A 12007-nucleotide genomic window follows, 5' to 3' on the forward strand; every position below is an offset into this window, starting at 1 on the left:
ATTATTGGCTCATGTTTCTCTTTGCTTACAGATGATTACCAAAGACTGCTTAATAATAAAAATATAGGGAAAAAATTAAAATTATGATAGTTCTTCCATATTCGTCTTGCCAGCAAGGCTTTAATGCCAAAGTAAGATCTAAACAGAAATCAAAACTATCATGAAATCACTAAATATTTTGAAATGTTATTTTAGACGCACGTAGGAAAGAATTTGGTTGAGTTGATGGCCGGATCAGTTGAAATGACACCTTTAAATTATGCCTTGCAAGAAGGACAAACATCTGTGGTTCATTATCTCTTAGAAAAGGGAGCAAACCCTGTTAATTCGAGTGATTTGTCCTTTCAGGATAGAGTTAATTCTTCCGACCCTGGATTGAATGTTACTGCTGAAGTTGGAAAGTCTACACCTCAGTCAAGCTGCTCTATACCTGAAGAACAGAAGGAACCTGCTCCCAGTTCAGAAAACAGATTTTCTGATGTTCAAACTCCTCAATTGGCGGAGTCAGGTCTTAGCAAACCTTCGTCACAGCGTTCTCGTCAAAAGTTGAAGACGAAGGTGTCAAAAGGTAAAAAAAAAATTAAGTTTTATCCTTTAGTTTTGAGAAATTTTATCCAGGGTCATCGAAAATTAAATGTATAATTAAGGATTAAGACACACCACCCGGAAAAGTAGTCTTCAAAAGCTGGTGAGGGTGGGTAGAGTTCTGGGGAACATGCTTGCATAACAATCGTTCTGAATTAGGGAAAGTTTGTTTAGGGCATTAAATAATTATGAAAAGCATTTTTCATACGATTGACGTCACAAAATACCCAGACGTTGAATGACCTAATGATTTTAATTTCTATGGCCAATAGAATAAAATATAATCAAAGCTGTTTAGCAAGAGATAAAAACAAATCGGTCTTTCTTTTCATCGAGTGTAGCTCAGTGCTCTATTGCTACTCGTAGATTCTGAATTTAAGCTAAAATGTCAAGCGTACTGGGCTGCGTTTTATACAAGAATAATAAAGCTAAAATATTACTTACACCCAATTCAGAATCCTGGACCATGAAAACAGGTACGCTCAAGGTGTTTACAATTTTAGGGGACCTTTAGAACCTGTCTTCAGTGAGTTTCTTTCTAAGCCCTTTTTTGTCCTCTTTAACAAGACACGACGAAAAAGCTACATTTTTTTTAACCATGGGAGGACGCGGTCAAACATCTGTACTAGGTAGCATGAAGGCCTCCGTTACTTTCGCCAATGCTTGTCCAGTTTGGTACCCAAGTGTCTCTAGCTAAGAATCGGAAAAAAAATGAATCAATCCAAAAAAAGAACCTAGCGAATAATTTTCAAAGAAGACAAGGTGGTATACTCTCCGCTACTAAAAAAAAAAAAAAAAAAAAAAAAAAAAAAAAAAAAAAAAAAAAAAAAAAAAAAAAGTTTAAGAACCTTTGAGCACAGGAGGGTTTCGTTGTGCCTCGGTTTTGCAAAACATGCAATAACAAACCCTCCGACGGCAAGTATTTTCCCCAAACTTCACTCCCCATCTAAACTATGGCCGCCTCGAGCTTATTTTGAGCCCATCCCTATTTTGTCCCCAATTTTCTGCGTTACTTCCAGATATTCATCACAGAAGAATTAAATATAATACCCCAATTGTTTGTCTCTTTTCCTTTTTATTGGCTGATGGCGCTGCCCTGGTTCTTGCACCTGTTCGCTTGTTTTGCCCCCCCCCCCACTCATTTCATTTTAGGGTCCCTTTCAATCTTAACATATTTGACTTTCGTTCTCTTGTTTGTGTTTATTCGCCTAATTTTGTCCCCTCCCTTTCCCCTTTGTTTTGACCAATTTTTTATCGTTTTTAACTTCTATATTGACTTTATGCAGTTAAAATATTGGCATGTTTTATTGTCCCTTTTAATTTTCATATATATCTGTATCTCACTATTATTTTGTATTTATTCGCTTATTTTGACCCCCTCCGCCCTTTTTTCGATGTCACTTTTAACTATTTTTCAGACTTAAGTTTGTAGGTTTAGTTTGATCAGTTTTTATGTTTTATCTTTTAATTTACTTTTTCAGTTAAATTATTGACTCAAAGATGATTATTCATTATGATTTTTCTTTTTCGTTGTTGTTTGTGCATTTTTGCCAAATTTGTGTAACCTTGTGATTTGTCGACTTTGAAGCCCGAATTTGGCCCTTTGTGCGCTTTTGATAGGGATTTTTTAAAATAATTATCGCCTAAATATATTATCTATCTATCTAATCTCCCCCCAAAACTCATGAAACTTTACAATGCGATTTGTTGAAGCCCCAAATGATTACACTTTAAGCCAGGTTTAGATTTTTTTATGGACTAATCTTATACGTTTTGATTTTTAGTTTAATTTTACCGCTGCACATTTTATCAGAGACACAAGCTGACTTTGTCTTAATATGTGGCCGTATGTATAATAGGTTAGTGTTTTTTCGTGGTTTCATAGCAGAACCAGATATTTGCTTATCCTGGTAAAAAACAAAAACAATGCAATGTTGTACAAGGACACTTAAGAGTACATTATAATATTACAAAATGTATTTAATTTTTTTGGTTATATTTTCTATGTGTATTTATATGTTTATTTTTTTCTAGATATCTAATTTTTTTTTAATTGATTTACTATATATATATATATATTATATATATATATATATATATATATATATATATATATATAGTAATGCCCTCGCCCATAACATTATACCTTCTTATATAAACGAGAAGAAATTACAATCATTCTGTGTTTTTGTTATTTAAATCTATTATGATCTTATTACTTTCCTCTTTTTATCGCCGTCACGAGAGAGAGAGAGAGAGAGAGAGAGAGAGAGAGAGAGAGAGAGAGAGAGAGAGAGGAGAGAGAGGAGACAGAGAGGAGGAGAGAGAGAGGAGAGAGAGGAGAGAGAGGAGAGAGGGAGAGAGAGAGAGAGAGAGAGAGAGAGAGAGAGAGGAGGAGAGAGAGAGAGAGATGGGTTTATTAATATAAATAAACAAAACAAGCAAATGTCTCGAAGCAAAGCTTGTTTGGGCTTACAATCCCAGTACACATGCGGATAAAAACAATACGAAAAAGGAGAGGAAAACAAAAAAAGAAAATAAATAGAAAAAAGGAAAAGAAAGGAAAAAAAAGCTTAATCACCCTGCATTTTGATCGATAAGGGATTACGCTTCAAAAAAGACAAAATAGAAGGAAACTAAAACCACTCAAAAGGAATCGCCTACAACAAAACCAACGTCTTGACTCCAATTGAGGTCCATTCAACTATCAGACCATAAATATTAAGGCAAAATAGCTTTAATTCCCGCTGGAATTCGCGAATGTTATCCATGTTTCTTAATGTCGTATGTAAACAATTCTATGCATGGAGTCCCAGATGCCAACTAGAAAATTGAGATCTACGGGTAATAGCAAGAGGGCGACGAATTGTATTGGACTGTCTTGTAAAATCTGTATGAATATCACTTCCTATTTCAAGTCTACTTTAAAAATATATTGGTAAACAATTTTGCAAGCATTTATACATAAACAAACTTCAATAAAAAGTAATAAGTCCTGCTAAAGGCAAGATTTTGCAATATATATATACTTCTTTTGTAACGAGTCTTTAAAACCAACAACGCATAACCATGGAAGGGCTTTATTCTGCAAAACTGGAATATGATGGAGATGAGAAGGAAATTCACTACCCCCAATACTAGAACAATATAGCAGATAAGGATGAATTAAGGAATCATAGTGTTCTTTATATATCTCTTGGGAAAATGTACGTCAACTTTCTTAAAATGGCAACATTCCTAGCGAGTTTAAGACTAATATAATCTATATGTTCTCTAAAACTAAGACATTCATCAATTAAAACTCCTAGATATTTTGTATCAGTTGTATCCTAACACATTATGTCGTATCAGTCCTAACAGATAAATCAGTTCCAGCAAGAGTGAAAATCAAATTCTGGGAGGAAAACAACCACCTAGACCGAATTTAGGTTTGTTTTTAGGTGGGGGGGGAGGGGTCAAATCTTCGAATCCTTTCCCCCTGGATTCTGCCTTGGTCAACACTGAGAATTACACAATATTAAACCACTTGAAAAATTACTTCACTAGCGAAGTACACAATGGTCTGACAAAAGCTGACAATGTATTAAATAATCATCATAATATACATATTTAGACCCTTTTGGAGGGTAATGTTTAAAACAATTCACCTTCTTAATATTTCACGCTGAGGACAGGAATTTCAAGGTCTCTGGGATATTTCCAAGGAGTGGCAACCCAATTAAACATTGAAAAACTGATTTTACTAAGTAATTCGATGGGGGAGTAAGGTTAAGGCTTCATTCACGTGCTTATCTGCCTTGATTACGAAAGCAGGATTTTTTTTTTTTTTTTTTTTTTTTTTTTTTTTTTTTTTTTTTTTTTTAGTAGTAGTAGTAGTAGTGGTAGAGCAGAAAAGAGTGTAGGTATGTGTATGTGCATATATATATATATATATCAAGGAGGCACACTCGTGCCTCTATAAAGAGGCGACACACGACAATGTTAAGCGATCTTCGGTTCCAGTGGTCGCAGAGGGATGGGGAGGGCTGCATTTCGTAGCCCGAGCTCCAACTAAGAAACCTGCAAAATTTCATCCCCCTCCAACTTTTCCTTCATTGGGAAAATCTGGCCGAAAGTTTCGACCCGTCAACCCCAGCCCCCCTTTAACGTTGTCCGATCGGGCTGAAATTCACAAGTTAAGGTCCCCTAGGGCCCAGGAGCTTATCCGCGAATTACCACGCATAGCCACTTAAAATTCATGTTCTTTTTTTCCTAGACGCCTACAGGTCACATCCGACATCGGATCTGGGTGTACGAAGACTCGTTCGATGCGGAATTCTCCGAGTAATTTTCCTGGAAAGTTTCGTAGGAAAATCTTAACCCCCCGAAAGTTTCAACCCTCCAACCCCCCCCCCCTTTTAACGTTGTCCGATCGGGCTGAAATTCACAAGTTAAGGTCCCCTACGGCCCAGAAGCTTATCCGCGAAATTTCAGCTCGATCCGATAACTCCTTCCCTGTTTTCCAGAAACCACGCATTAGCTACTTAATTAACGATTTCTCTCCATAAGAGCCCATGTTAATTTGAAATTTTTAAAAGTTATTGAGAAGTTATATTTACACACATGCAAGTGATTAGCTCAGTCGGTAGACCGTGGGACTTTTAATCCTCGGGTCAAGGGTTCAAGTCCCTTGCGGGCGGTTTTTTTTTTCACAACATCAAAAAAATTTTGATAACACCTGGACAGCTTATCATTTGAGAGATAACAGAATATTAGCTTCTTATGAGCAAAAGAAACATTTCGGTCATTCTATCTATTTTTTTTTCTATTTTATACAATGATTTAAAAGCGGGGGGGTCCTCTCCTAATTCCTGTACGAGGAGTACAGGAATTATTAAATTACATCCACCATGGATTGTAGAAAAACGTACAGAAATAATATGAAAAAAACTTCGTTTTCTTAAAGAGTTAAAGAGGCTGCGTCCCAAAGTCGAACCTTAAAACGTACAGGAATTAGAAGAGGCAGTTGGAGGGCTGCCGCCCCCCAAACCCCCCGCTATTAAAGACTCTTTTGGACAGGTTTTTTTTGTGGGGGGACTTCATTGTTACTAATTACTAGTTTCGGGGCAATGGTTCTCCTGTCCTCTTGTGTTTAACATTTTTCGAAGTTATTCCATTATTCATTCATTTCAATTATTTTTTAATTAAAAGAGGGCCTTTCCGAAGCCAAGAGGGGGGGGTTAGCAAAAAAACAAAAAACCTGTACAATAAAGTCTTTAATAGTGGGGGGTTTGGGGGGCGGCAGCCCCCCAACTGCCTCTTCTAATTCCTGTACGTTTTAAGGTTCGACTTTGGGACGCAGCCTCTTTAACTCTTTAAGAAAACGAAGTTTTTTTCATATTATATATATATAAATGACAAATTTTTTCTGTTTTGTGTATGTATGTGTGTGAGTTTGTTTTTGTGCGTGTGTTTCTATATGTGTTCGTGTGTGTATGTGGGTGTGCTCTTTCACTAATGATTTTTTATTATTATATGTCACTCTTATTCTCTGTTCACCCCCCCCCTCTCTCCCTCACATACAAATCAAATTAATAGATCTCCCTCCAATAATTTAGATCATCCTATCTGTATTAATCTGTATCATACCATCTCTGCTCTACTAATCTATATCTTACCATTTCATCTCTACTTTTCTAGATCACCTAAATCACCTTACTAATCTAAATATCACTAGTAGTAGTAGTAGCATTCCTTATTTCCACGAGGGGGGGGATTTTTGATGGCGGTGAAGGGGGAGTTCGGGGATAGTTTTCGGGAGGCATTCTCTGCAGGGATAGGGTGGAGGGGGGTATTTTTCAGAGGGTTTTAGGTGTTTACCCCCCCCCCCCCCTCCCCCCCCCCATCGCGATTACCCCCAGCGGAAAGTAATCCTCCATGAAAAATAGACTTTGGGGAACAAATCTTTCCAAAGAAAATATCCCTCCCCCTGGGGAAAATACCCCCAAGGAAAATTTAAAGCTCCATTGAAGGATCTTTGATGTTTTAATGTCCATTATTTCCTTTTAAATTTGCCATTTTGTTGTATTACTGTCGCTTGCAAAGGAGAGAAAATCCTCTTCCTTTTCTCTTTCTGTTTGCTGTTTCCGGTTAGTTTGAGAGCCAAGTGCATAGTTTGCTTTGCTAAATTTCTTCTGCTCCATTGTATCTTTTCCATCTATCTGCTTGTTTTCGATTTCTTAGGAATAAACGGGGAAGGCGTTTTTACTTTCAGGAGCTGAAGTTCAGCTGTTGCAGAAGTTCACATACTGGAGTTGGGAAGTGCTGTGATTATTTGAGAACTGCTAAAGATTGATTCTCTTTCTTTTCTAGGTATAGACCAAGGATCACGCTATGAGTGTGAAATTTGCCCGAGAACATTCACTCGTGCTTGGAATTTCAAACAGCATCAAAGATTTCACGCCGGGGTAAAATCCTTCCAATGTCCAACATGTAAGAACAATTTTTCTAGTTCTTCGAATTTAAAAACCCATATATTGTCTCACACTGGGGAAAAACCATATGAGTGTCCAGTTTGTAAAATAAAATATACACGTAAGAATCGTCTTATTGAGCACCAAAAAGCTCATACCAAGGTTACCCAGTAATGGGGTAACAGTTACCCCATTAGTGTTCAGTGTGTAGTGTTATAGTGTAGTTGTAGTGTTCAATAAAATGTGATAATTATTATAGAAATGTGTCTAATTTGTGATAAATTGTAGATTACATTTCATAATTCACAAATCTTTCAAACATCTACCTCAGAATTTGTCTACGTTGTTGATAATAAATTTCGAGCAGATACAAGTTGGCACCTAATCAACTTGCAAGCACTTGTAAACTATATGACTCTACATCCTATTTTTGTTGCTTAGAGAATTAGGAAATTTAATCTACAATTTATCACAAAACAGCATTGTTTATTATAATTCCCTGAAATGAGTTTGTTTATGTCTTTGACAACCTATCCTATCAGTTCAACTAGTAAAATTGTTCTAGTTATACTGTATTCACAATGTTCATTGGAACTTCTTTAGTAGCCCATTTCCTTCTCATAAATTTATTGATGTTAGCCCCTTCTCTATCTAAGAGTTGTATAATAGTTTTCATCAGACTACGATTAGTACAACTGTTCGAGTTAAACTGTGTTTTTATAAAGTCCATTAAAAGTACCCCATTGCCTCAGTTCCCTTTGTTCCAGTTCCATTTGTGATACATTCCAGTTCCATTTGTGATACCTGATAAAGATACCTGCAAGTACAGATATTACCTATCTTTCCATCCGTGCCTTAATAGTAGCTAGTTTTTATTTATCTATGCTTCATTAGTCCATTTAACAGTTGTTTGGGTTAAACTGTGTTTATAAAAAGTCCGTTAAAAGTACCTCATTGCCTCATTTTCTGCCATTAGCCCATTGCTCTAGTTCGTTCAGAAAAAAAAAATTAAGAATCCCTGTTCCTTTCATTTGTGATACCTGATAAAGATACCTGCCATTACAGAGATTACCTGTCTTTCAACCCGTATCTAAATATAATACTCATCGTTTTCAAATATTTGAGACTAAATATTCAAAAATAGTATATAAAGAGCTCTCAATTTGTGTTTCTATTCTAACTGTAGAACTAATACGAAAGAGTAGAATATTGAAGAGTAGACTGTAGAATATAGAAAAAATATATAGAGTAAAAGAGTAATAAAAGTAGAAGGACTATTAACAAAGAAAGTATAAATGACAATTATATATCAATTACTTGTTTTTTTCATGTTTTTTTAATTGCCTACTAATCTGTTGTTTCTTCTTTATCTTAATGATGATTTTAATTTTTCTTTTTTTAAGTTTTATGCAAAGAGCTCAAAACTGCGATTTAAATATATGTATAAATATTTATATGAATTTATTTTTAAAGGAGCATGAAATTCGTAATGTTTCGACGCCCAGCAATTTGCGTAAAGTGGCCATTAAAAGACAATATATCACTACTTGGACTGATGAGAAATTAATTTAGAATTTAGTCTGTCTTTGACGACTGTGACAAATCTGTGACAAAAGAAATGCTTAAATACTTCTTAGGGTAAAAGCATCCCAAAATAGAAACTACAAAAAAGTAAAAGATTCATTCATTTACTCTTTGCTTACTACGCAACTAAAAAAGTATGCATGTAGAAATAGGCTTTTTGTATAGATTCAGATTTGAGTTGTTGTTTTTTTGGGGGGGGGCCTTAGTGACAGGTCAATATTAATCGCTCATTCCATTAGGGCCTTTGATTAAATTCATAGATCACCCAATCATTACCTTCAGGATATTTTTGATTTCAAGCTCCCCCAAAAAAACACACGAAAATATTCGCAAACGTCAGAAAAAAAAACCATGGCAACTTTTCCAGTTATTATTGCGTCTTTTAGAACTAGGTATCTAGTTAATTCTAGATAATGTAGAATCCCAATGTAAAATAATCTATTCAATCTAGAAAACAGGTATATAGACATTCGAATATGTTTTTATAACCTATTAAATTAATTTATCGGTATTAAAATGTCCCAGTTTCCACTTCTTCTAACTCCTACTTTACGCACTTTGTTTTCTGAAAAACCGCACAAACCTATCAGCTTCATAGCTTAATTAACTGTTATTTTAATTTGTATTTGAGATAGGATCCGCTTTATAAAACCTGTCCATTCAACTTATTCTTTATTATATTGCGATGTAAATAAGTTTGAATCTGACAAAGCGCTCCATATACGTGTCAAAACCATTCGGATTTTTCATTGAATTATTTAACTTGCCCTCGATATCCCCTTTTCTAGCTCAGATATTGCTGACAACTTTACATTTATTATACTGACATTTATTTCCCGGATATTTCGTGATTAATGCCTAGTATGACAACTTAAACGAATTTTGGTTCAATTCTTCGGCCATTTTCGACACCGTCGAATTTTGGTTCAATTCTTCGGCCATTTTCGACACTTTCAGAGGCTATTAATCGGGTTGGAGGAGGTCCTTTCCTTTCAGATGTAAAAAATATGTTATTAGCATCTGTTGATGATAATGAGGTAACTTTAAGACATGTAGATATTAAGGTGTTCCTAATACTGTAGATATTAATAAAATCTGCAACGAAACTGAAAATTGACATAAATAATTTTATTATTTGAAAAAATATTTGAATTTTATGTCCCTTATAGTATTTTACATGTTTTATCTTCAACCGCAGAATGCCTATCTTAATCGAATGCTATCTCCAATCATATTTGAATCAGTCTTGAGCTACTTTCTGTTCTCAGCTTAGGTATTGCTGATAGCTGTACCTTTCTCAGATATTCTCCAAATTATATCTCGTTTGACAACTTAAACTATGTGCAGATAAACTTTTCTTTTATTTCATACTAAAAATCAAGCAGGCAGGATGGTAGAGATCCTTTCCTGTCAGATGTTAGTAAGGTGTTACGATTATTTAAAGATATTAGTACCATATAAAATAAAAAACGGGTATAAATAATTTTCAGTAGAAAGGGGTTATTATTTATCTTTTTATTCATTTTAACTCTTATTTTATGCACCCTCTTAAACCACGGAATATCAATCTGTAATCGAATACTATTTTAAGACATAGTTGAGTTAAAACCCCCCTCGACTCAACTTTTAAGTTCAGATATTGCTGGCACCTTTACCTGTCACTTCCCAATTTAAATCTTAAATTCTCCAACTTAAATCTGGTAAACAATCTGCAATTTAACTCTTCTTATATTTTCTATAATAATTCACCTTTATACCATAATAATTATAGGGAAAAGGAAATGAGATAATTTTCAGACGTTAATAGCGTCTACAAGAAAGATGGAAAAAAAGCAATAAACATATGGCGTAAACTAACTGTTTAAAATATAAAATGCGCGTTTAAAATATAATAAAACATAAATACGTTGCATAACTTTAATATCTGTCTTTTACTACAATTTGGGTACAAGGGGGACGACTTTCCAGTTCATATATTTAATAATTTCTAGATGTTGCGAGAGTTACACATGTTTTTTATTTATTTAATCTCTGTTCATTTTTAAATCATTTCAAATGAATCGACCTTCTGGTCGAAATCTCGGGCGGCAAAATTTTGTATAGTATATGTATATATATTTTTAAGATATCTCAGTTCTGTTCTATGTCTCAAAATCTTTTGTACACTGTTTACTGGTTTTTACTTTTTAGATATAAAACATTTAATTAATTTTAAACAATTGATTGCTTGTTAAAAAAAAAGCGACTACTCACTCTTGTTGTTTCATATTTTGTGTTTTGTTTTCTGTTTTATTTTTTTAAATCAGGACGTAAAACGAAAATGAAATAAGAATACCTTTGTTTTATTGTTGTTTCGTTTTCAAGTTTACTGTATATTTTATGTCTTTATCTTTTTTCCTTGTTCTTTGAAAGTATTAAGGTTGCATAAATAAAGATCTCGTTTAAGTAAAGTTATTTGTATTTTATTGACTCAAGAAATAAATAAAGTATGCAACAAAAATAAAAACAATATGAGGGAGGTGAACTAAAAGTGCTAGTAATGCTCTATAAGCTAAGCAGCCAGCCAACTCCAACGAAAAGGGAGATGGATAAATCTCAGTGTATTATGTGTCTGGGTTGAAGAAACAAGATTTTGGAAGGAACTGAATTTCAGTTGGGTCGGGGGCTGAGGTCTTGGAGGGGTCGTTGCCCTCCCTCCCCATAGCAAGTCACGCCCCTGCTGCATATGTGAACCACAGACAATGACGCAAGAAAGGATCCCTTGAAAACTCCTAGGTCGGAGAGATATGTTCTATTAGTAGTGCTGGCTGTGAGATCAATTCCCAATGGACGCTGATGATTGGTGTCTTATGAGTCACTTACAACTCTCTTAAGTATTTTTCACAACTCTGAATAAAATAAAATGAAATTCAAGCTGTTAAAGAAGTATCTCTTTTCACTGAGCGAAGCTCCTTCCCCTGAGATTTCATTTTACTATATTTTTTTTTGCTCTTAAAATCCATCACTACACTGGGCCTTGATAATACGCTAGTCAACAGTTTACCAAACAGTTTCCAAACGCTACGTCAAGGAACTTTAGCCAGCAAATGCTAAAGTTTTTTTCTTGAATCATCTGTTTTTTTCTAGCTTGAAAAAACTCCTGTCATTGAACAAGATCTAGTTAGCAGTAGGTATTCTGTTAGCACTTTTTTCTGTTTTCGTTAATATTATAATATTATTTATTCTAATTCGTCTCCTTACCTAACTTAGAAAGCAAGTCAGTGAATTTACCGACTAAGAACGCAATTCCGGCAGATCGGAATTTCAGTGGCTGTCAAATCTGTATTTTTTCATCTTCATCTATTCATCTTACTTTATCATCATATCTTATTGTGATTATCTTAAAT

At 34.7% G+C, this 12007-nt stretch overlaps 1 protein-coding gene across 1 annotated transcript; it reads left to right on the top strand.

The window, feature by feature from the left end:
- Positions 1-348: 348 nt before the first annotated feature.
- On the top strand, positions 349-11228 carry LOC136042875 (zinc finger protein 235-like; the record flags this gene model as incomplete). The annotated part of the gene is given in 2 exon segments (XM_065727804.1): positions 349-568; positions 6937-11228. Coding segments are annotated over 2 exon segments (495 nt in total), but the record flags the coding sequence as incomplete, so codon positions are not given.
- Between the last annotated feature and the right edge of the window lie 779 nt (positions 11229-12007).

The sequence above is a fragment of the Artemia franciscana genome, unplaced genomic scaffold, assembly GCF_032884065.1.
Source record: "Artemia franciscana unplaced genomic scaffold, ASM3288406v1 Scaffold_2301, whole genome shotgun sequence".
Taxonomy (NCBI): domain Eukaryota; kingdom Metazoa; phylum Arthropoda; class Branchiopoda; order Anostraca; family Artemiidae; genus Artemia; species Artemia franciscana.